This window comes from Oncorhynchus keta, chromosome 36 (genome assembly GCF_023373465.1).
Source record: "Oncorhynchus keta strain PuntledgeMale-10-30-2019 chromosome 36, Oket_V2, whole genome shotgun sequence".
Lineage (NCBI taxonomy): Eukaryota > Metazoa > Chordata > Actinopteri > Salmoniformes > Salmonidae > Oncorhynchus > Oncorhynchus keta.
Window position 1 is genome coordinate 1,869,812 of NC_068456.1, and position 26,313 is coordinate 1,896,124.

The 26,313-nt window shown below is 43.6% G+C and overlaps 2 protein-coding genes across 2 annotated transcripts in view; one reads left to right on the top strand and one right to left on the bottom strand.

Moving 5' to 3' along the window:
- LOC118369378 (cadherin-23-like) overlaps positions 1-14,989 on the top strand; it is a 625,272-nt gene extending 610,283 nt beyond the window's left edge. Inside the window, 13 exon segments of the mRNA XM_052498286.1 lie at positions 1,372-1,505; positions 1,693-1,721; positions 1,724-1,954; positions 2,104-2,265; positions 2,679-2,935; positions 3,079-3,176; positions 3,435-3,635; positions 3,913-3,953; positions 8,047-8,107; positions 8,312-8,441; positions 9,010-9,129; positions 12,105-12,215; positions 12,613-14,989. Of these exon segments, the coding sequence (XP_052354246.1) occupies positions 1,372-1,505; positions 1,693-1,721; positions 1,724-1,954; positions 2,104-2,265; positions 2,679-2,935; positions 3,079-3,176; positions 3,435-3,635; positions 3,913-3,953; positions 8,047-8,107; positions 8,312-8,441; positions 9,010-9,129; positions 12,105-12,215; positions 12,613-12,948 (1,911 nt within the window). The 3' untranslated portion in view covers positions 12,949-14,989.
- A 545-nt stretch (positions 14,990-15,534) lies between these two features.
- On the bottom strand, positions 15,535-25,132 carry eif3s6ip (eukaryotic translation initiation factor 3, subunit 6 interacting protein). Its single transcript, XM_035753818.2, has 15 exons — positions 24,977-25,132; positions 24,575-24,617; positions 24,172-24,382; positions 23,995-24,074; positions 23,524-23,585; positions 23,278-23,347; positions 23,100-23,173; positions 22,742-22,913; positions 22,317-22,471; positions 19,525-19,695; positions 17,466-17,599; positions 16,925-17,098; positions 16,410-16,599; positions 16,193-16,273; positions 15,535-15,974 (listed from the first exon to the last, which is right to left on the bottom strand). The coding sequence occupies exons 1-15, from the start codon at positions 25,004-25,006 to the stop codon at positions 15,900-15,902; spliced, it is 1,722 nt and encodes a 573-aa protein (XP_035609711.1). The 5' UTR covers positions 25,007-25,132; the 3' UTR covers positions 15,535-15,899.
- Positions 25,133-26,313: the final 1,181 nt, after the last annotated feature.

A 26,313-nucleotide genomic window follows, 5' to 3' on the forward strand; every position in this document is an offset into this window, starting at 1 on the left:
CTAAGTAATTCACCAAAATGCATAAACAAACAAACAAGGTAAATGTGGTTACATGAAATGATAGGAGAATGTGCCCTAGTGGGCTAAACCGGCAAGGTGGCTTGTTAGACAAAAGGGGAAGTGGGGGTCGACTAAGAAGTCACTACAGAGTGATAATTATAACAATTGAAATGCTAATCCTTTGCACATGAACGCTCACTCATTCGGGAACAATTGCAATCAATATATATATTTACCCTCAGTGTGTCGTCTTGATCGCTGGTTACAAGTTCATTTATTTTGTAGAATTGTCCGTCTCTCTCCCTCTCTCTCTCGGTTGTGGTTAGAGGGGATGGTTCAGAGTGACATTCATTATAGAATGGTTGTTTCAGCGGTTGTCGTTCTTCGCGTTCAATGATACCGAATTCCTAGCTGCAGACTAGTAATTAATATCAAAGACTTGTTCTTATTCTTTCGGTGTCGATAGTCTAAGAGTTTAACCACGTGGTATGGTTAAAATATTCAGCAATGGTCTACAACCTTTGTCCTCTGAATGGAGAAAAACATGGTCTGCAACCTTTAGCCATCTCGTAAATTGAGGTAAGCTCGGTCTACTGATAATTTCAGAATGGCAGAATGGCAGAAAAGTGGCTGTCCCAGTAAGCCTGACCCTAACTGGGCTCAGGGGCGGTTCTCTGATTTAGTTCAAATCAAAAGGGAATTGTATTTTTCTCCATTAAACAGTCCAAAATCATATTACACATTTATACAAACCGTATCATACTCACTCATTAATCTTATACAACAATTAGATGTAAACCTCATATCTGAGGCTATTATATAAACAGCGTTATGTCTCACTCCAAACGTCGTAAATTGTTGGTTATCTGCACGAACCCAGTTTTCACTATGAGTCATCCATACATCAATTGTGTTAAATCATTTATTTATTACTAACTAAGTAATTCACAGAAATGCATAAACAAACAAGGTAAATGTGGTTACATGAAATGATAGGCGAATGTGCCCTAGTGGGCTAAACCGGCATGGCGGCTTTTTAGACAAAAGGGGAAGTGGGGGTCGACTAAGAAACCATGTGGCCACACCGTCTCCCATGAGCTTCCCCAAGTTGTGACAAACGGACCAGTTCATAGCTGGATTCTTCACCAATCTTTTATACTTTCTCCGGAACATGAAATGTGTTCGTATCTCAAGTTCTGTGAGGTGGAAGGATTTCCTTTGTTCTCCATGAAAATCTACGTCATGACACAGGTATAAACGGGGCTAATGTGTTGGTTTCATATGTGTGACGATTTTGTCTTACGTCTGGCTCATGTATCTGTGTGCGTGTGTGTGCATGCATGCCTGTCTGTCTGTCTGGTTCGCTCTCAGCGAGGCAGCCTACCGTACCAGACCCTGTCTGTGGCAGAGCACTCTACTCCAGGGACAGTAGTGGGTAATGTGAAAGGAGCTGTGGACGCCGACGAAGGCTCAAACGCTGTAGTCTACTACTTCATAGCAGGTCTGTGGAGAAGACAACACAACACTACAGACACACACACACACAAACACACTGATTCATCCATACCGGACCATATAGAAATATCACTCCATTATTACTAATACTGAATAATGAAATACCTTTTTGGCTTCTGCCTGTTACTGTCCCTTCTATGAATGGATGTAACACTGATTTCCACCCCTGCCCTTTAGGGGAGATACTGAGGGGAACTTTGGCCTGAACCCAGGGGCATACTGAAGGTGAAGAAGGATCTGGATCGTGAGTACATCTCAGTATACTCCATCATCGTCAAGGCCTCCAGCCACAGGAATTGGGTCCCACCCAGGGATCAGAGGTCAGCCCGGGGCAGAGCCCTTGACCCCAGCCATGACCCCACCCTGCAGGAGATCAGAATCTACCTGGAGGACATCAACGACCAGCCACCGCGCTTCACCAAGCTGGAGTACACTGCAGGTACTGTACATAAAACTGGGGTGGGGGTTTGTGATTCTATGTGCATGTGTGTGAATTGATAATATTGTGCTGCTCTCAATAACCAGTTCTCTCTCTCTCTTTCATCCTCTCTCTTTGTGTCCCCCCTTCCCCTCTCTCTCTCCTTTTAGGTGTGGCAGCTGATGCCAAGGTGGGCTCAGATCTGATCCGGGTACAGGCCATAGACAACGACATAGGGAACAACAGCCTGGTGCTGTACCATGTCCTGTCCATTCGCTACATTAAACTCCAGTCCAATGACTCTGAGGACATAGGAAATGTCTTCATCATAGGTCAGCCACTGCCTACTGCCTAGCATGACTATTATCTGTGTTTGTGTAGTATCCCTTGTTAATCCTTGATAACCAATGTTGGGATCAATTCCATTTCAATTAAAAATTGAGGCAATTCATTGAATTGAAATAGAATTGCCCCCCACTATTACTCATTGATAACTAAGGTTGGGATCAGATCCATTTCAAGTATGGTGAACATATTGACAGAAATTAAATTGGCCCTAACCATGTTGATAAATCTTTCTCCCTTCAAAGTCTCCTTACCAGTCCTTTATAACAACGGTTGGGATCAATTTTTAATATAAATTCAGATAATGAATTTACTACTGTAAATTGACTGAATTGAAAAGGAATGGGCCTCAACCCGATTGATAACTGTGAATCACAATGGAATTGACCCTGAACCTTAGGAGAGACAGATGGGATCATCCGCACCTTTGACCTGTTCACGGCCTACGACCCGGGCTACTTCATGGTGGAGGTATTGGCACGGGACCTGGCGGGCCACAGTGACATCACAATGGTGGACATCTACATCCTGCGGGACAACCAGCGGGTGAAGATCATCATCAACGAGATACCCGAGCGGGTTCAACAGTTCCAGGAGGAGTTTATCAGCCTGCTATCCAACATCACCAGAGCCATAGTCAACACGGACGATATGCAGGTAGGTGGGGTTGGGGGATGTGGAGGATGTGTGTGTCTCTGTGCAGGTGTGTGTGTTGCATGCATGCTAGTGTATGAAATTACGTATGAAATGTGTGTGTCCCACTATCCCCCTTTGTCATCTCCTCCTCTGTTTCTGCTCAGTTCCACGTGGACAAGAAAGGCAGAGTGAATTTTGCCCAGACAGACATGCTCATACATGTGGTCAACAAGCAGACCAACCGCATCCTGGACGTGGAAAAGTCAGTTGCTGCCTGGCAGTATAATTTATTATCATGTTATTACCTATAGAAATGTAATTGCTAGAACGGACATTCCCCATATTTAGTGTCGCCATGAATTTTCCGGTCAAATTGCAGTGGTCTGAGGGTGCTTTGTCCCTTCTAGTAATTATACTTCTATGTCATTACATTGTTACTACACTAAAATCATGCTGTATAAGTCTACACCTCTCTATGCTAAGCCCATTGTCTCTCCTTCCCTGGTCTTGTGATTGACAGGGTGATTCAGATGATTGACGAGAACAAGGACCAGCTGAGGAACCTGTTCAGGAATTACAACATCCTGGACGTCCAGCCTGCCATCAGTAGGAGAACACCTGATGACCTCACAACGCTACAGATGGCCATCATTATCCTAGCTGTGTTGCTCTTCTTGGCAGCCATGTTGTTCATCTTCACGAACTGGTACTATCGCACAGTGTAAGATCTGTAATTGTCAAACATATTATACCAATCCACTTTAACTTCTACAATCCAATAATAATACTCATACTAAACCACTCCATTGTACAATATGCTCTTATGTATCAAAGTATTGATTGTTCTTTCAGTTCATCTCAATTGTCAATTACTTTTTCTTTCAATTGAATTTGTAATGGTGTTACTTCACACTGGCTATGATAGGAGACACTACTTTGACTTGGCTATGTAAACATGTTAATCATCTCACCTGTTTGTGTGTTGTTCTGTGCTACAGACACAAGAGGAAGCTGAAAGCCATTGTAGCAGGATCCACAGGTGAGTGAGTGAGTGAGTGAGTGAGTGAGTGGTGAGTGAGTGGTGAGTGGTGGTGAGTGAGTGAGTGGTGAGTGAGTGAGTGAGTGAGTGAGTGAGTGAGTGAGTGAGAAATTGAGACTGCATGCAGAATTGTGCAAAAATATCCTCTGTATACAACGTAGAACAACAAATAATGCATGCAGAGCAGAATTAGGCCAATACCCACTAATTATCCAGAAAAGAGCCATTAAATTCTACAACCACCTAAAAGGAAGTGATTCCCAAACCTTCCATAACAAAGCCATCACCAATAGAGAGATGAACCTGGAGAAGAGTCCCCTAAGCAAGCTGGTCCTGGGGCTCTGTTCACAAACACACCCCACAGAGCCCCAGGACAGCAGCACAATTAGACCCAAGCAAATCATGAGAAAACAAAAAGATTTTTTTTTATTTTTTATTTCACCTTTATTTAACCAGGTAGGCTAGTTGAGAACAAGTTCTCATTTGCAACTGCGACCTGGCCAAGATAAAGCATAGCAGTGTGAACAGACAACACAGAGTTACACATGGAGTAAACAATTTAGCAAGTCAATAACACAGTAGAAAAAAATGGGCAGTCTATATACAATGTGTGCAAAAGGCATGAGGAGGTAGGCGAATAATACAATTTTGCAGATTAACACTGGTGATAAATGATCAGATGGGCATGTACAGGTAGAGATATTGGTGTGCAAAAGAGCAGAAAAGTAAATAAATAAAAACAGTATAAAAACAGTATGGGAATGAGGTAGGTGAAAAGGGTGAGCTATTTACCAATAGACTATGTACAGCTGCAGCGATCGGTTAGCTGCTCGGATAGCTGATGTTTGAAGTTGGTGAGGAGATAAAAGTCTCCAACTTCAGCGATTTTTGCAATTCGTTCCAGTCACAGGCAGCAGAGTACTGGAACGAAAGGCGGCCAAATGAGGTGTTGGCTTTAGGGATGATCAGTGAGATACACCTGCTGGAGCGCGTGCTACGGATGGGTGTTGCCATCGTGACCAGTGAACTGAGATAAGGCGGAGCTTTACCTAGCATGGACTTGTAGATGACCTGGAGCCAGTGGGTCTGGCGACGAATATGTAGTGAGGGCCAGCCGACTAGAGCATACAAGTCGCAGTGGTGGGTGGTATAAGGTGCTTTAGTGACAAAACGGATGGCACTGTGATAGACTGCATCCAGTTTGCTGAGTAGAGTGTTGGAAGCCATTTTGTAGATGACATCGCCGAAGTCGAGGATCGGTAGGATAGTCAGTTTTACTAGGGTAAGCTTGGCAGCGTGAGTGAAGGAGGCTTTGTTGCGGAATAGAAAGCCGACTCTGGATTTGATTTTTGATTGGAGATGTTTGATGTGAGTCTGGAAGGAGAGTTTGCAGTCTAGCCAGACACCTAGGTACTTATAGATGTCCACATATTCAAGGTTGGAACCATCCAGGGTGGTGATGCTAGTCGGGCATGCGGGTGCAGGCAGCGATCGGTTGAAAAGCATGCATTTGGTTTTACTCGCGTTTAGGAGCAGTTGGAGGCCACGGAAGGAGTGCTGTATGGCATTGAAGCTCGTTTGGAGGTTGGATAGCACAGTGTCCAATGACGGGCCGAAAGTATATAGAATGGTGTCGTCTGCGTAGAGGTGGATCAGGGAATCGCCCGCAGCAAGAGCAACATCATTGATATATACAGAGAAAAGAGTCGGCCCGAGAATTGAACCCTGTGGCACCCCCATAGAGACTGCCAGAGGACCGGACAGCATGCCCTCCGATTTGACACACTGAACTCTGTCTGCAAAGTAATTGGTGAACCAGGCAAGGCAGTCATCCGAAAAACCGAGGCTGTTGAGTCTGCCGATAAGAATTTGGTGATTGACAGAGTCGAAAGCCTTGGCGAGGTCGATGAAGACGGCTGCACAGTACTGTCTTTTATCGATGGCGGTTATGATATCATTTAGTACCTTGAGTGTGGCTGAGGTGCACCCGTGACCGGCTCGGAAACCAGATTGCACAGCGGAGAAGGTACGGTGGGATTCGAGATGGTCAGTGACCTGTTTGTTGACTTGGCTTTCAAAGACCTTAGATAGGCAGGGCAGGATGGATATAGGTCTATAGCAGTTTGGGTCCAGGGTGTCTCCCCCTTTGAAGAGGGGGATGACTGCGGCAGCTTTCAATCCTTGGGGATCTCAGACGATATGAAAGAGAGGTTGAACAGGCTGGTAATAGGGGTTGCGACAATGGCGGCAGATAGTTTCAGAAATAGCGGGTCCAGATTATCAAGCCCAGCTGATTTGTACGGGTCCAGGTTTTGCAGCTCTTTCAGAACATCTGCTATCTGGATTTGGGTAAAGGAGAACCTGGAGAGGCTTGGGTGAGGAACTACGGGGGGCGGAGCTGTTGGCCGAGGTTGGAGTAGCAGAGTGTGCTAAAGCAGTGAGTAAAACAAACTTAGGGAGGAGGCTTCTGATGTTGACATGCATAAAACCAAGACTTTTTCGATCACAGAAGTCAACAAATGAGGGTACCTGGGGGCATGCAGGGCCTGGGTTTACCTCCACATCACCCGCGGAACAGAGAAGGAGTAGTATGAGGGTGCGGCTAAAGGCTATCAAAACTGGTCGCCTAGAGCGTTGGGGGCAGAGGATAAGAGGAGCAGGTTTCTGGGCATGGTAGAATATATTCAGGGCATAATGCGCAGACAGGGGTATGGTGGGGTGCGGGTACGGCGGAGGTAAGCCCAGGCACTGGGTGATGATGAGAGAGGTTGTATCTCTGGACATGCTGGTTGTAATGGGTGAGGTCACCGCATGTGTGGGGGTGGGACAAAGGAGGTAACAGGGGTATGCAGAGTGGATCTAGGGGCTCCATTGTGAACTAAAACAATGATAACTAACCTGAACAACAGTATACAAGGCATATTGACATTTGGGAGAGACATACAGCGAGGCATACAGTAATCACAGGTGTTGAATTGGGAAAGCTAGCTAAAAACAGTAGGCGAGGCTAATCAGCTAGCACAACAAACAGCAGGTAAAATGGCGTTGACTAGGCAACTGGGCCGACAGATAAACAAACAAGCAGAATGGGGTACCGTGATTAATGGACAGTCCAGCGTGCGTCAGCTATGTAGCCAAGAAATCAGTGTCCAGGGGGCAGCGGTGGATGGGCAGGGAAGCTGGGCTGGCGAGTGTTATCCAGGTTTTTTTTATTTTTATTTATTTTTTATTTTTATTTATTTTTAAACTAACAATGACTAAATAGCTTGTAGCTAGTTAGCTGGTTAGCGTCTGGAGGTTCTTGAGTGTGTCATAAAAATAAATCAAAATTAAAAGTGATAGCGAATCCGTATCACAGTGGGTGAGGCAGGTTTCCGGAAGGTATAAACAAATAAAAATCAAAGAGAGAGAAAGTAAATGGGTTCAGAAGTGTTTGGGATGAGGTAAGATAATTACTTGACACATTGGAAATAATTAATTAAACCGAGACTACACAGTGACAGAATACCTGACCACTGTGACTGACCTAAACTTAAGGAAAGCTTTGACTATGTACAGACTCAGTGAGCATAGCCTTGCTATTGAGAAAGGCCGCCGTAGGGAGACATGGCTCTCAAGAGAAGACAGGCTATGTGCACACTGCCCACAAAATGAGGTGGAAACTGAGCTGCACTTCCTAACCTCCTGCCCAATGTATGGCCATATTAGACACATATTTCCCTCAGATTACACAGATCCACAAAGAATTTGAAAACAAACCCAATTTTGATAAACTCCCATATCTACTGGGTGAAATTCCACAGTGTGCCATCACAGCAGCAAGATTTGTGACCTGTTGCCACAATAAAAGGGCAACCAGTGAAGAACAAACACCATTGTAAATACAACCAATATTTATGCTCATTTATTTTCCCTTGTGTACTTTAACCGTTTGTACATTGTTACAACACTGTATATATACACTTCTGTATGTGTAATGTTAACTGTTTATTTCACTTTTGTATATTACCTACCTCACTTGCTTTGGCAATGTTAACACATGTTTACATGCCAATAAAGTTTTAGTTAGTTAGTTCACCTGTCTGTTTTTCAGGAAACCAAGGTCTAATGGACATCTTGGATATGCCCAACACCAATATATATTCATTTGAGGGGTGAGACAATCCATATTACAGTGTGAATTTTATTTTAGAAATCCTTAAAATATTGAAAAATCTACTTTGTTGCACTTTACTTATTTCATTGATATGTCTGTGGCGGCTTATTCCTTTTGCAAGCTCACAGTTGTGTATACATTATCTAATAAGACTGGTGAAGTGTTAGCTGTGTGTGGTTAAGACTGTGTTGTTGACACTCAGGGCCAACCCTGTTTGGCTGGACCCGTTCTGTCGGAACCTGGAGCTAGCTGCCCAGGCAGATAATGAAGAAGACCTGCCAGTGAACCTCAGTGAGATCACTGACCTGTGGAACAGCCCTGCTCGGACTCACGTGAGTACAGCTATCTACATATGTTCATCTATTTCTATGAGTACAGCCATTTATGTTTATATTAATTTATCCAACTTGATGAATTTCTATGAGTACAGCGAGTTATATTTGTTAATAAGTACTGTGTCCAACCATGGGGCTTGTGAATATCCACTATACTGCACACAGAACACCACACTACACAGGATTGTGCTACAGTATTGTGCTACTAACACCATAGGGAAGATGAAACCACCATCTGTCTCAGGTTTACATGAGCTCCAATTAGTCATCATGTCTCTGCCCTCCAAGTTATCCACAGGCCGGGATTCAATCAAAGGCACATTGTTGACAAGCGCACTGCACTTTACTTTTAAAGGTAATCTATGCCGACTGCTGCATTTAACGTGAATGCGATGTCCGCAAACATCATGGAAATTGCCGCATTTTCGACAGTGCAGTACGCATTTCATTGAATCCCGACCAAAGTCAGCTCTAGATCTTTTTGTCTCTCCTATCCCCAGTGATGTTCGAAGACAGGCGTTAGTGTTTAACTGAAGTGTGTGTGTGTTTGCATTACACCCTGCAGGGAACGTTTGGCCGCGAGCCCCAGGCCAAGCCTGAGGATGACCGCTACCTGAGGGCAGCCATCCAGGAGTACGACAATGTCGCCAAGCTGGGCCAGATCATGAGGGAGGGGCCCATTAAGGTGAGGAACACACACACACATGTGTCCTCTCTGGTGGCAGAGTCCACATACAGTGGGGCAAAAAAGTATTTAGTCAGCCACCAATTGTGCAAGTTCTCCCACTTAAAAAGATGAGAGGCCTGTAATTTTCATCATAGGTACACTTCAACTATGACAGACAAAATGAGGGAAAAAATCCAGAAAATCACATTGTAGGATTTATTTTACATTTATTTGCAAATTATGGTGGAAAATAAGTATTTGGTCACCTACAAACAAGCAAGATTTCTGGCTCTCACAGACCTGTAACTTCTTCTTTAAGAGGCTCCTCTGTCCTCCCCTCGTTACCTGTTTGAACTTGTTATCAGTATAAAAGACACCTGTCCACAACCTCAAACAGTCACACTCCAAACTCCATTATGGCCAAGACCAAAGAGCTGTCAAAGGACTCCACAAACAAAATTGTAGACCTGCACCAGGCTGGGAAGTCTGAATCTGCAATAGGTAAGCAGCTTGGTTTGAAGAAATCAACTGTGGGAGCAATTATTAGGAAATGGAAGACATACAAGACCACTGATAATCTCCCTCGATCTGGGGCTCCACGCAAGATCTCACCCCGTGGGTTCAAAATTATCACAAGAACGGTGAGCAAAAATCCCAGAACCACATGGGGGGACCTAGTGAATGACCTGCAGAGAGCTGGGACCAAAGTAACAAAGCCTACCATCAGTAACACACTACGCTGCCAGGGACTCAAATCCTGCAGTGCCAGACGTGTCCCCCTGCTTAAGCCAGTAGATGTCCAGGCCCGTCTGAAGTTTGCTAGAGAGCATTTGGATGATCCAGAAGAAGATTGGGAGAATGTCATATGGTCAGATGAAACCAAAATACACTGCTCAAAAAAATAAAGGGAACACTAAAATAACACATCCTAGATCTGAATGAATTAAATATTCTTAGTAAATACTTTTTTCTTTACATAGTTGAATGTGCTGACAACAAAATCACACACAAATTATCAATGGAAATCAAATTTATCAACCCATGGAGGTCTGGATTTGGAGTCACACTCAAAATTAAATTGGAAAACCACACAACAGGCCGATCCAGCTTTGATGTAATGTCCTTAAAACGAGTCAAAATGAGGCTCAGTAGTGTGTATGGCCTCCACGTGCCTGTATGACCTCCCTACAACGCCTGGGCATGCTCCTGATGAGGTGGCGGATGTTCTCCTGAGGGATCTCCTCCCAGACCTGGACTAAAGAATCCGCCAACTCCTGGACAGTCTGTGGTGCAACGTGGCGTTGGTGGATGGAGTTAGACATGATGTCCCAGATGTGCTCAATTAGATTCAGGTCTGGGGAACGGGCGGGCCAGTCCATAGCATCAATGCCTTCCTCTTGCAGGAACTGCTGACACACTCCAGCCACATGAGGTCTAGCATTGTCTTGCATTAGGAGGAACCCAGGGCCAACCACACCAGCATATGGTCTCACAAGGGGTCTGAGGATCTCATCTCGGTACCTAATGGCAGTCAGGCTACCTCTGGCGAGCACATGGAGGGCTGTGCGGCCCCCCAAAGAAATGCCACCCCACACCATGACTGAACCACCGCCAAACCGGTCATGCTGGAGGATGTTGCAGGCAGCAGAACGTTCTCCACGGCGTCTCCAGACTGTCACGTCTGTCACATGGGCTCAGTGTGAACCTGCTTTCATCTGTGAAGAGCACAGGGCGCCAGTGGCGAATTTGCCAATCTTGGTGTTTTCTGGCAAATGCCAAACGTCCTGCACGGTGTTGGGCTGTAAAGCACAACCCCCAGCTGTGGACGTCGGGCCCTCATACCACCCTCATGGAGTCTGTTTCTGACCGTTTGAGCAGACTTGTGGCCTGCTGGAGGTCATTTTGCAGGGCTCTGGGAGTGCTCCTCCTGCTCCTCCTTGCACAAAGACGGAGGTAGCGGTCCTGCTGCTGGGTTGTTGCCCTCCTACGGTCCCCACCTGCAGAACCACTCCTTTATTGGGGGTGTCTTGCTAAATGCCTATAATTTCCGCCTGTTGTCTATTCCATTTGCACAACAGCATATGAAATTTATTGTCAATCAGTGTTGCTTCCTAAGTGGACAGTTTGATTTCACAGAAGTGTGATTGACTTGGAGTTACATTGTGTTGTTTAAGTGTTCCCTTTATTTTTTTGAGCAGTGTAGAACTTTTTGGTAAAAACTTAACTCGTTGTTGTTTGGACGATAAAGAATGCTGAGTTGCATCCAAAGAACACCATACCTACATGGGGGTGGAAACATCATGCTTTGGGGCTGTTTTTCTGCAAAGGGACCAGAACGACTGATCCGTGTAAAGGAAAGAATGAATGAGGCCATGTATCGTGAGATTTTGAGTGAAAACCTCCTTCCATCAGCAAAGGCATTGAAGATGAAAAGTAGTGGCTTCGTAAGAAGCATTTCAAGTTCCTGGAGTGGCCTAGCCAGTCTCCAGATCTCAACCCCATAGAAAATCTTTGGAGGGAGTTGAAAGTCCGTGTTGCCCAGCAACAGCCCCAAAACATCACTGCTCTAGAGGAGATCTGCATGGAGGAAGGGGCCAAAATACCAGCAACAGTGTGTGAAAACATTTTACCTCTGTCATTGCCAACAAAGGGTATATAACAAAGTATTGAAACTTTTGTTATTGACCAAATACTAATTTTCCACCATAATTTGCAAATAAATTCATTAAAAGTCCTACAATGTGATTTTCTGGATTTTTTTTCTCATTTTGTCTGTCATAGTTGAAGTGTACCTATGATGAAAATTACAGGCCTCTCATCTTTTTAAGTGGGAGAACTTGCACAATTGGTGGCTGACTAAATACTTTTTTGCCCCACTGTATTCCTGTTGGGGACTAATATTAAAACATTGTTTTTTAGGTTCTGTGCAGCTATCCAAAACATATTGGGATGGGTTGATTTTGATTGACTGACCTTAACTGCTGTTCTATCAGGGCTCACTGCTCAATGGGGTTTTGGACAGCTACCTGAGGCTCAAAAAGCTATTTGCAGCCAGACTGGTTACCAAGTCGACCAGCCAATGCGACCAATCGTCAGTCACAGAGGTGGAACGTGAGAAAAAGCAGGTCCAATCCTGCTGCTGTGTGCTGTCCTGTTCCTCGCCTCTGTAGGGCGTGCTCTCACTACTGTTTCCTCTACTGGCGCGTCCCCATCTCACTGCTTTTCACTCTGTTTGCATGACTTCTTTAGGCCACTGCCAGCCCACTTTACTGCTCGATAGGATGTTGCAACTCGCTGCTAGTGCTAACTACCTGCTGTTTTTCTCCTCAGAATTCCTTTCAGGCAAATTTCTGACTCTTGCACTCCTTTTCACAATATTGCATCTGAATGTTAAATGGTATTTACTTTTGAGACAATTGGTGCGAACTGCTTTTGTACATTTTTCTCCTATCCCCTAATCCATTCCTGTCCTCTATGCCTGTACCTACGTTCCTCTCCCAGCTGATCCAGAGTGACCTGGATGATGACGAGGATGACCGTGTGGGCATGGGTGACAGCTGGGGCACGCTGCGCTTCAGACACAAGCTCCCCGTTGAGATGAGGGGGCCCGACGGCGTCCACAGCAGCACGGGTACACTCCTAACCTCTGACCTCAACAGCCTGCCCGAGGACGACCAGCGGGCCCTGGCAGGCTCCACAGAGGCACTGAACATCACCGATGGCGGGTTGTACGCCGAGCGCAACACCCGTACCGAGTCAGCCAAGTCCACACCGCTGCACCGTAACAAGGACACTGACACGCTGACCGAGAGCCCACTGGAGATCACAGAGTTATGACTAGCCGAGGCCTCGCTGGTCTGAGAAGAGACACGACTGAGTGGAGTGTCCTACTGCTGTCCCCCTGCCTTCTCCCCTATCCTCTCCTCAAAAACTGAGGTTCAGACACTGACCACTGTGACCAGGATACAGCCAGGGGAGATTGGGGAAAGCAGGTAGAGGGCCAGGGGTTGGAGGAGTGTGTGCAGTCTGGGAATTTAAAATGTCAGTGAAGATCTTCGTGAGCCATGGATGGCGTGTGTGAGGGGTCCCTTCAAAGATGGATATTAATTTGGTTTAATGTCTGATTGTGGACCAGATGCAAAGACTTAGGGGCTTCTGAGTGGCACAGTGGTCTAAGGCACTGCATCTCAGTGCTAGAGGCTTTACTACAGACATCCTGGTTTGAATCCAGGCTGTATCACAACCAGCCGTGATTGGGAGTCCCATAGGGCGGTGCACAATTGGCCCAGCGTCGTCCGGGTTTGCGCCGGAGTAGACCGTCATTGTAAATGAGAATTTGAATTTAACTGACTTGCCTAGTTAAATAAAGGTAAAATAAAAAAATTGTGTCAAGCGAAGACCTGGAACATAGAATAGCAGACAATTGAAAGACTACTAAGATTAAACATGGTGAAAAATAATACACTATGGCCAGCTTGTCTTTGACATCTCTTGCAGGACACCATTTGGTCTCCTACAGTCATTCTAAGATGGAGGCCAATACTGCCTTTATAAGGGGAGACCTGTCCAATAACAGCCTACTGTCAGACAGAAGTACAGTGTCCTGCTGGAGTTACGTCCTAGGTTGCACACACTCTCACAAAAAAAAGCCAGACCAGCGAACGGCCAACAAATGGACTGTCAAAAATAGTTAACATTACTTTTTTTTTTTTTTACTGTAAAAGAGGTAAGAGATGAGCACTTATTGGGTGAGGAAGGGAAGAGGGTATACATAAGGACATTCTTTGAATTGAAAGGACTTGAGGTCTGGATATGGGGACTGCAGTGCCCTTCTGTTCTCTCCCAATGAATGGGTTGTCTTGGGTATCCTGAATTTGGAGACCTAACTGGACACCAACAGACATAGGTCTCCATCATGATATTTGACTATAAAAGGACTACAGGACTTGTTTAATGATGTCATCATTGAGAAGCAGACGAAGATGAGGCTTTGTCTGGATATTAGCACAAGAGACATTAATAAATAAACCCACTCTGCTATGGTGGCCAAGTAGTCTGGTTAAACCAGACTAAACGCTGAGCTCACCACTGTAACATCTGTTTTGCGTGCCAGGCCCAGCAGAGCAGCTCTAGGACTGGATGAACCAATAATAAAAGAAAACACTCACTGTTACTCAAAGAGTACACTGATAGACAGAGCCACAGCGAGTGCATCAATACAGTTCCTCGCTTCAAGTTACATGGGCAATAAAAATAATAATTGGGAGTGGAACAATGCCTCAGTATGGAACTGGAAGCCTTATCTTCAGGCAAAATTCAATCCATAGCACTGAAGATCTGCGGTATAGCAAGATTGAGCAGATATATGCAGTGTTTACCGTGAATGCAGTCTCTGAGAACTGGGTTTTTAAATTTCAATCGCGCTATACCCCGGATCTTCAGCCCTATGGACTGAATCTAGCCCTTGGATTGCCAGAAGGGGTAAGGGTGGGAGTATATATATATTAAAAAAAAGAAAAGAAAAAAAGAGGGTATGCTGCCCCACAAAAAAAACGACATTGCCACCAGAGTGAGGTCATGGTCAAAATGAGCAGGATTTGCTTTATTGTGTAAAGCAAAAATATATATAATAAAAAATGACCCGAAGAAAAAAATGCTCTTACCAAAATGGGTAGACAAAATGGATGTTTGAAATATGTGTACTACATTGTACTTTGGAGACATTTGTTGGGTTTCCTTTTGAATTAGCAACCGTTTCCCGACCTGAGTGATATGCATGATTTATTTTTATATTTTTAACATTTTCATTTGTCATTGTCACCCAGCCCTGAGTTACGTGTTGAGCAATGTTGTTGTGGATGATCTGTGATAAAAAAAAAAATATATGCAACTGCCTCCGTCCCCGGGTCAGTGGGTTGATAGGAGTGTGTAGCCAATTCCTCTCACTATTGGAGCACTGAGGAGGAGCTGGTAACTAGTTATACTGTAAAACTACACACTATGCTGATCATGTGTCTACTGATTGAGCAGTCACTGACTATCTTGATGAAGTTGACCTGACCGTTGCCTGGCTACCCAGACTCCTTGCTCCGGCCAAACACTACACCACACCCACAGACATTAGTTTCTTCTCCACAAGTACCTCCCTGACCCTTCACCGAATGCGAACACATTCAGGGGCATCCGATTCATCCAGAAACCAATAGGTTGGACCAGAGCCAGAACACGTGGGTAAAGCGGCAGTTTGAAAATTTGTCATTTGCTTTGACCCTGATTGGTTTGTTTTGTACAAGGCCCCTCGTCACCACACACAACTTCAATGATGGCAGTCTCAGACCAAAGTATGTTGCGCGAACGACAGAACGGTAGAATAATTTAGTATCTGGAAATACATGAAGGCTGACAATTTCAATACACAGCTCATGATTTGGATGACATTTTATAGTTGACATTTGTTATACATTAGATAATCTCAGTAGTTCACCTAATAACATAAAAAAACTCAAGTTCTGTAACTTTTACGATAAAGAGTAATGTATACGTTGGACATTGGAAGCTAAATGTTGCCATCTAGTGGTTCTGATTTATCATCGACTACTGTACTATTCGTAAAAGGTACTAAAATCACAGTACAACCTGTTCATTAATAAAAATGACCACGATGACTACATGTGCACCTGAACAAAACACCACTTCATCTTTTGTTTTCAAATTACATAGAAAAAGCATTATTGATAGTTCTCTTGATGGATCCAGGTAGGCCGCACACTGAAATTCAGAGTTCCGACTCATGTGGCCCGGGTGGTTGTGGTGGCAGTGGTGCTGGCTCCACTCATAGCCATCTTCTTCAGCGTTCTGTTCAACTACATGGCGAATAACACACAAAACCATAAACGTATCTTAAATTAAACCAAATCCAATAGCAGGAAGGAGATTAACTTTTCTATTCTCTGATAGGGAAGGTTTATTTGAAAAAAAAATGAAATACAGAAGCAAATGCCTGCAAAGTAACAGGAAAACAAAGACTGTTGCTACATGGAAATACAGCTCTAAAGTCATTTGAAAATGTATCATTTCTCACCTCCTCAAACTTGTGGATCTGTCTGATGAAGAAGTCTCCATAGCGGCGGGCCACCTTGGTGTCTGCGATGTGGATCATGTCCTGCAGGCACATGACAGGCAGCGAATACAGGTTAGTTCAATACATTATTTCCAAAGTGTTAATTCAATAGTTACTTCATTAAACATTCTCTAAAATGTTGTGAGTAAGCTCTGTCTCACACACACAGTGCACACACCTTGTCGATATAGAAGTCGACCTCCGAGGCGGACTGAAACTCTCCGTCCAAGGCAGAGATGCCACTGGTCCACACGAGGTTCTTCATCTTGTGTTTGAAAACCAGCAGCTGGATGCGGAATTCCTGCTCTGTCATGTCCAGGAAGCCTGCCAGCTTGGCCACGGGCATGGTGGTGTAGAGCTTCAGGAAACTGGACAGGAGAGAGATGGAGCAAGGAGAGTTTAGAGGGAGGGAACCAAGGAAGTATGTTAGAGAGCAATGCTAGAGAGCTGGGTCGTGTTCAGTTGGGAGAAACGTTTAGAAACGGCGTGAAAAAAGGAGGTGCTGAACTTGAATTTCCAATACAAATTCCCTTTTGAGGACATTAAAGCTAATCTTATTTTATCTGTCCAATAAGACACACATTTTCGATTTTCTACAGTGTACCCAACTGAAGTCAACCCTAATCAACATTATGGCCCCTAACAGAGATGAGTGTAGCAGCGCATCCGACTCTCACAAAGATAGCGCATTACCTGCGGATGGTGGAGAGCTGGGCCTGTTGCTGCACCTCCTCGGCGAACACCTTGAGCTGCTGCTGGAAGGGCTCCTTGTGGTAGTTAGGATGCACGTTGTCGTAGTTGGGCACCACCGGGGACAGGAACTTGGGACAAGCGAAGCTGAAGAGCTCCTCAAACACCTGCAGGTCTCTGAGGGGGCGCACAGTCATGTCAGTCAGGTCTCAAACACCAACTATGGCCAAATTCACACCCTAGACCCTTACAGGAGTAAGCAATATTGTAATAGCTCTACCTTGCCCTCTGATAAGCATGGAGGAAGATTCACCAAATTGCTTAGACCTGTGGTTCCCAACTTTTCTTTTAACCGTGGCACACCCATGGCTGTAAAAAGTTGCCGCACACCTGAGAGTTCCTCAAGGCACACTAGTGCACAACGTTTAGGAACCACTGACTTAGACCAAACAAATCCTGTCAGATCTCCACCTAGTGTCTAAGGGTTGATTTGGGATTGGGCCTATGACTGTCTCTGTCCCGAGTGTCTTTCTGTCTCGCTCACCCCTTCTGCATGCGAAGCATCTTGTCTCCGTACTTCTCCCTGAGCTGGGTGTGGATGCTCTCGTCGATGCGCATGGGGTACATGGTCAGGGCGATGGCCAGCAGCCCGTGCATCTGCTCGTTCTGCTTGTTGATCTGGGGGAGCAGGAAGAAGTGACTCAACCGATCACCAGGGTCATGATCATTTTAAAACGTCCATTATGTGCACTTATGAACATGACCCAGCTCTAAGCGGGAGTATTCATTCAGTAATGGACCTATCATAGTTATTGCAGGTTAGGCCCACTGACCAATGTTCCCCCAAATTTAGGGGGGCACTAAGCAAATGTAAACTCTTGTGAGGGGAAACTTGAAATTTGTGAGCATTCTGTGCAACTTCCTGCATGCGTTTAGACCGTATCCACTTCAGGTTGCAATTTTCGACAGTGGCCAAGTAAGCCACTGAGGCTATTTGAGCTCATTAGGCCTATCAGAGTGACGTACCAGTAAAAGCAATGGATCAAATGCATCCCATAAAATGTTCATATTAAAATATATATTGATTTCTGTGAGTCTACAGCAGCCTATGGTGTTCGATGTAGGCCTATTACAGGTCTGGATAAAAAAAAAAAGGGGCTTAGGTGGTGGGCGTTGCAGGGGGATGCGGACGGCCCATCGGCGTGCCTGAATTTCAGCAAACTCCCTATGTTGGCAGTGTAGAGAAATTTTTGCATTTTAGTACATTTCCTGAAATACTATGCATTTTACAATGGCTAATTCTGTTAAATTTTGCTCAAACATAAAATCTATACTGCTAAATGTATTGTTTTTGGAATGTTCAATTCCCCCTGAAGAATCTCATATAAAATATATAGATGTTTTACACTTTTTTGCTTACTACATGATTCCATGTGTTAATATTATTATTATTATTATTATTATATTATTTAATAGTTGATGTCTTCACTATTATTCTACAATGTAGAAAATAGTAAAAAATAACAAAAACCCTTAAATGAGTAGATGTGTCAACTTGACTGGTACTGTACCATTATTACATAATTTATATCTAGATTTAGTCATTTTCAGTTTACAATGAAAACATAATACAAAATGTTACTGTTTGGACCATTTAAATAGTAGGAAAAAAATCTTTATTCCATGGACATTTTTTTTTACAAGTAGGGCTTGACTGAAAGCTTAATTCACTTGTCCAAAAATGGAAAATGGTCTGTTAACAGTTAACACCATGGGTCTTATAGGTGAGTGGAAATTGCCTTGTATATAATGCACAAAACACTATTATTATACAGAGAATCAGATTTGTTTTATTGTTTTGGGGGGGGCTCCCTATTTAAGCCTGTCTCAAAATTAAACACTGCCCATTTAAAACAAAAAGAAAGCTCTTTACCTGACTTACTGGCTAAAGATGTACAGGTTTTGTGCTCTTTCTTGGAAGCAATTATTGCAAAAAAAACTAAAAACAACTTGGATAATAACTCGCTAACTAACAAAAAATATCAACAAATGTGTAGTTAACATCTCTGCACTGGCTGGCATTTCTTCTGCGCTGCAGTCCTGAAAGTGTTGCACACGAAGCTTAGAGGGAACATTGTTTTCCCTAGATTTTTTTCCAGCAGCGGTGGCCCTTCCTCTTGACCGCAGACCATATTTAACTGCTTTAAAGCTTATTTCCTGCAATTCTACACATTTTGCCATTGCTTATGCTTATATTGCATATTACATTTTTTTTTTATGACATCTGAGTAACTCACTGTAACAAAAACAATGGGGGCCCATGCCATGAAACTTCTTACATTTTAGGTTCCCCCTGACTGTCTAGTTTTTATTTAGGTGATTATCTTATTAAAAATATATTACGCCATTATCTTTCCTACATACTTTATATGTGGTATTAGTCATTTAAGTTCCCACTGAAAACGTTTTATCATTACAATGTATTTTTGTATTTTTAATATATATATTTTTTTAATAATAGTTTTTTGGGATTCGACAGCCACGATTTAACAGAGGCGTTGCGCCGCTACTAAATGCATATAGGGGAAACACTGGCCACTGACCATCTCATATTTGTAGGTGGACCTCTGGAACATGTTCCTGGTCCTCTGGATGTAGAGGAGAATGTTTGCGAACACACGGATGGCGTCCTGGTACCTCCTCATCATCAGGTAGGCAAAGCCCACGTAGTAGTAGGTGGTGATCTGGCACTCGGGCACACGAGAGTACATACTCTGTAAGAGAGATGAAATATAAAGTAAAGGATGGTGACTGGGTTTACAAATAAGAGGGAAAATGGAATTAGCGTTAAATGGAGTACACATATAGATAAGAGGGGTGTCAACAGTTAAAAGGCACACTGCTTAATTTGTAGGTCTGTAAATATCAGTGGGCATTTGGGCATAGATGTAGAGATAGATACAAGTCTTAAGCAGCAGAGGTCGACAGATTAATTGGGCCGATATCAAGTTTTCATAACAATCGATAATCATCATTTTTGGCGATTACATTGCATTCCATGAGGAAACTGCGTGGCAGGATGACCACCTGTTACACGAGTGCAGCAAGGAGCCATGGTAAGTTGCTAGCTAGTATTAAACTTATCTTATGAAAAACTATCAATCTTCACATAATCACTAGATAACTACACATGGTTGATGATATTACTAGGTTAATTAGCTTGTCCTGTGTTGCATATAATCAATGCGGTGCAAGTTAATTTATCATCGAATCACAGCCTACTTCGCAAAATGGGAGATTATTTAACAAAAGCACGTTCGCGAAAAAAAGCACAATCATTGCACAAATAAACCAAACCATGAACATCAATGCCTTTCCTAAAATCAATACACAGAAGTAGATTTTTTTTTAACCTGAATATTTAAAAGAAATTCATGTACACACAAAAAAATATATATATACACACAGGCAAATATATATACACACACACACACCACACACACACACACACTATACAGTGGGGCAAAAAAATATTTAGTCAGCCACCAATTGCGCAAGTTCTCCCACTTAAAAAGATGAGGCCTGTAATTGTCATCATAGGTACACTTCAACTATGACAGACAAAATGAGAAAAAAAATCCAGAAAATCACATTGTAGGATTTTTAATCAATTTATTTGCAAATTATGGTGGAAAATAAGTATTGGTCACCTACAAACAAGCAAGATTTCTGGCTCTCACAGACCTGTAACTTCTTTAAGAGGCTCCTCTGTCCTCCACTGGTTACCTGTATTAATGGCACCTGTTTGAACTTGTTATTTAAAAAAAATATATATATATTTTACCTTTATTTAACCAGGCAAGTCATTTAAGAACAAATTCTTATTTTCAATGACGGCCTAGGAACAGTGGGATAACTGCCTGCTCAGGGGCAGAACGACAGATTTGTACCTTGTCAGCTCGGGGGATTAAACTTGCAACCTTCCGGTTACTAGTCCAACACTCCAAACTCCATTATGGCCAAGACCAAAGAGCTGTCAAAGGACACCAGAAACACAATTTTAGACCTGCACCAGGCTGGGAAGACTGAATCTGCAATAGGTAAGCAGCTTGGTTTGAAGAAATCAACTGTGGGAGCAATTACTAGGAAATGGAAGACATACAAGACCACTAATAATCTCCCTCGATCTGGGGCTCCACGCAAGATCTCACCCCGTGGGGTCAAAATGATCACAAGAACAGTGAGCAAAAATCCCAGAACCACACGTGGGGACCTAGTGAATGACCTGCAGAGAGCTGGGACCAAAGTAACAAAGCCTACCATCAGTAACACACTACGCCGCCAGGGACTCAAATCTTGCAGTGCCAGACGTGTCCCCCTGCTTAAGCCAGTACATGTCCAGGCCCGTCTGAAGTTTGCTAGAGAGTATTTGGATGATCCAGAAGAAGATTGGGAGAATGTCATATGGTCAGATGAAACCAAAATATAACTTTTTGGTAAAAACTCAACTTGTCGTGTTTGGAGGACAAAGAATGCGGAGTTGCATCCAAAGAACACCATACCTACTGTGAAGCATGTGGGTGGAAACATCATGCTTTGGGGCTGTTTTTCTGCAAAGGGACCAGGACGACTGACCCGTGTAAAGGAAAGAATGAATGGGGCCATGTATCGTGAGATTTTGAATGAAAACCTCCTTCCATCAGCAAGGGCATTGAAGATGAAACGTGGCTGGGTCTTTCAGCATGACAATGATCCCAAACACACCGCCCGGGCAACGAAGGAGTGGCTTCGTAAGAAGCATTTCAAGGTCCTGGAGTGGCCTAGCCAGTCTCCAGATCTCAACCCCATAGAAAATATTTGGAGGGAGTTGAAAGTCTGTGTTGCCCAGCAATAGCCCCAAAACATCACTGCTCTAGAGGAGATCTGCATGGAGGAATGGGCCAAAATACCAGCAACACTGTGTGAAAACCTTGTGAAGACTTACAGAAAACATTTGACCTCTGTCATTGCCAACAAAGGGTATATAACAAAGTATTGAGTTAAGTATTTGGTCAATAACAAAAGTTTGTTTTCCACCATAATTTGCAAATAAATTAATTAAAAATCCTACAATGTGATTTTCAATGTGATTTTCTGGATTTTTTCCTCATTTTGTCTGTCATAGTTGAAGTGTACCTATGATGAAAATTGCAGGGATCTCATCTTTTTAAGTGGGAGAACTTGCACAATTGGTGGCTGACTAAATACATTTTGCCCCACTGTACACACAAATATATATATATCAAAATTGTCCGATTAATCAGTTATCTGCTTTTTTTGGTCCTAATTGGAATCGGTCAACCTCTATTCAGCAGTACTGTAAATGCAGACAGTCCTACTACAGTGGCAAGTGTACCTTCTTGTTGAGCTCGATGTTCTCCAGGACTTTGATGGCCTGGTAGTAGTCCCCCAACAGAGAGTGCAGCCTCAGCAGCCCTACCAGGCTGAAGTATCCCAGCATCTTATACAGGGAGTGACGGCCATACTCCCCAGCCACACTCTCTGGATCACCTGCAACACAACACGCAACCTTTTAAGAGCTGTCGCAAATTAACCATGCACTTCCTCAACCATTTCGTGATGATCACTGACACAAATCTGAAGGTAATCTGTGGTGTAAGATAATGCTCCGTCTGTATTAATGATATTGTTGTAACAATTTAACAATATATTGATACAAAATATATCGTTATAACAATATTTCACAACAAATGATATATCGTTATAACGATATGCAACATATGAATACAGATCCAATGCATCTACAGGTTCTTTCTTTACCTCCACTGGTATAGACCTCCAGCTGGCGGTTGATGTTGCTTTTGTCCACCAGCGAGTGGAGTACGTTCAGAACACTATGGACGTTCCAGATCTTGGGGTTGTTCCTAAGGAACTCAATCTCCTCCTCAGACTTCTTGGCTGTCTTGCAGCGATACTGGCTGAATGACTGGAACTGGTTAGGGGAACAAGAGGGAACTTGTTTCTTATTCTAATATAGTCCACGTGCCATAGCACCTTGAAGACAGAGGGGTATCAAATGAATGCCATATAGTATGAAGAATAAATTTGGTCTGAAAATTACATTTTGAAGCTGAAAAACAAAAATGCACAAGCGGCATACCAAACTATGTTCATTTACCTGATAAATGAACTCATCAATAATGTCCCAGAGCCACTGGTTGGGCAGCTCCAGGGGGGCAGGTCCATCTGCATCTGTATACAGCAAAATATATACCTGCTTAATGAGACATTGAAAAAGTCCAAAGGCAACATATATATGGAAATATATTAAGGCAACAAATATTTAGTGCTCAGACTTAGAATGTAGTTGAAGAGGTTGCAGTAATTGTAGTAAGACTCAAATCTTTGGTCGAGAGTGGGTCCTCCCTGATGGTCAAAAAATACAAAATGGCATTATTTAAGTAAAAACTTCACTAAGTACTGACATTATTATCATCTGTGCATTATGACTCCACTGGCTTGAATCCATCCAGGACAGGTTTTCATTTTAAAGCTGATAGGGGTTAAACAATAGTTCTGTGGCAGGATGGATAGATACTCACGCTGACTTTGGCGTAGATGTGTCTGTAGTACAACTCCTTATACAGGATCAGGAACACAGCATCTGAATTATTAACAATACAAGATTACCTGCTTTTCCCCCACTTCATTATATAAAAAAATTGAGAAGAGCAAGAACAAGAACAGAGGAGGCAAACTAGTTTGTGAACCACATAATTGCCACTCTACAAGCAAAGGGCTCAAAAAAAACCACTAGATATCCTGTTTACAGTTTAAACTCCTACCACATCCATGTTTCTCTGTCCACCGTTGCAAAAACAACAAATAAAGTAATTCATTCACTCCTGCTGCCATAGCTTTTTTGAAACAGATAGCAATTTACACTATAATAACTTGCACTTTTCTCACTCCCTCTAGCAACTATGTAAAAGTACACCGTACACTGACACACTCACCGTACACTGACACACTCACCGTACACTGACACACTCACCGTACACTGACACACTCACCGTTTCCGACAAGGGAAGCGATGGCCTCAGCCTCTGGCCAAGGAGACGTCTTGAAGAAGCGGTCAGTCAGTTTGTTCCAACTGGGGAGAGAGGGGAGAGAGGAGAATGTGTAAGATGAAAACATTAAAACACGAGCTTCATGTTAAGATATAACTACAGAAAAGGGTGTGAGAGTACCTGTTCTCGTAGACATCTTGGATTTCATAAATCTTCTGCTCAATGCTCTCGCTCGACACACGGTTGGCCTGCAGTTCGTACACCTTCTGGTCGATGAGGTCCGAGATAGTCTTATGGAAGTACTGAAGGAAGTTTTTGATCACCTCGGGGATGACATGGTAGGTCTGCTGCTCATACTGGCGCTCGTAGGCCAGGTCGGCTTTAGGGTCACCTGCAAGAAGATTGAGGATGGGTGAGGTACTGGCATTCTTGAGGAATAGTTTTGCACTGAAGTGGTAACGGTGGGATAAGAGTGCAGGAAATGTCTACCATAGAAATATCAGAATTGACGTGATTATATTTTTATGGCGTCTATTTGCTACAATTAACTGTGACAAATATCTAGATGAAACTACACACTCACCAGTATGGAGATAATCGTCATTTGTGTAGGAATAAGGGTCATACTGTGGAGAGATGGAGAAGTATGTAAATGATGATCAACATGACGTGTTGTGGCCTTCCTCTTTAGCTAGCAATCAGTCATCAACGGTATAAATCCTAATTGGTGAAGCCGGTTTCTAATCTAAAATAGCAAGGTAACGTTAGTTATGCAACGTTAATTCATAAACACTACTTCGCACATGAAAGGCAAAAAGTAAGTGAGACTCCGAATAAAACGTTGTAAAATCAACTGCCTAGCTAGCTATCTATCTATGTATCGCTAACGTTACCTATCTAGCGTTACGTTCCAATGTGTCGGACCGCACTATGATCCCAAGATAAACTATAAGAAAAGAAAATAAGCAGTTAGCTAGCTACGTACTTCTTCGGTTTCATCGGTTGGGTACGACATGATGTTAAGATATGTTCAATCTCATATAAAACAGCTGCTATATAGAAATGTGTGCTTAACAAAACCACGCTGGAAAGGAACCGGAAATCGATTTGTAGCTCGAGCAAATTGTAGATAGTCACGCTTCGAACACACCAACAGTCCAAATACATAGTATGCAGCGTATTCTGGATATGTAACTTAACAAAAATTCACCTTCTGCTGCTATTTCTATCAAGCCATCAACGCATACAGTTTGACGCATACGTTCGATAAATCCTTCGTATGCACCACACTGAATGCACTGCAACTGCCTCTGCAACGCAAAGCTGCAAGGCAAACGCAGCGTTTCATTTGAAACGAATGCAATTCTGGTGAACCAACACTGTTGGTGTGTTCGAAGCGTCAGTGCTCGGTGAGTTTATCGGCGGTTGGCATTCAACGTTATGGTGCATTAACGCCACCTACTGTACTGGAGTGTGGGCCAGAGACAGGGAGAAAATCCGATCTGATAACAAAGTATTTGAGACGATATCTACTAAAATTCTACTCAATATACTCTTTAAATTAATTTCCTGTATCCCTTCTTCCTCATATTAGATCTCAGCCTCTCGCGTCCCTATGATACTGCCCACACTGTAGCAATACATGCTCCACAGTCTGTTTCCTGGCAATAATCACACTTTCCTGTAGGATGCTTTCCTGTCACATTTCATGTTTTGTTCAACCGGCTGTGTCCACCCTTAATCTTGTAAAAATAGCATCCTCTCTTCTGTCCCTTCCTGCCAGGACTTTCCTCTGTACTTAAAATAAATGCATTCCCTTAGTATCTCTATTCCACTGCTCCTGCCATCTCTGCCCCGTCACAGAGTAGGTAGTTATTTGCTCTGATTAATGTGCAGTGTTGATTAGTCTGCAGTCCTTTGCTCCTGCAACAAGGCTGTTAATGTACTGGCTAAACAAGCACTTAGTAGTGGGGATGTTGATGTTGTAGTTTCAATGAGCATATCAGGCTTTTTGCTCATTGAAACTACTGACGGGCGGATCTGGCAGCTCCTGACAGGAGGGAGGCTCTGGAAGTGCTGAACAGGAGGGAGACTCTGGAAGCGCTGGACAGGCGGGAGCACCTGGAGGAAGGAGACGGAGAGACAGCCTGGTGCGTGGGGCTGCCACAGGAGGCCTGGTGTGTGGAGGAGGCACCGGATGGACCGGACCGTGGAGGCGCACTGGAGGTCTTGAGCACCGAGCCTGCACAACCTGTCCTGGCTGGATACTCCCTGTAGCCCGGCAAGTGCTGCGGGGTGGAACAGATCCCACTGGGCTGTGCT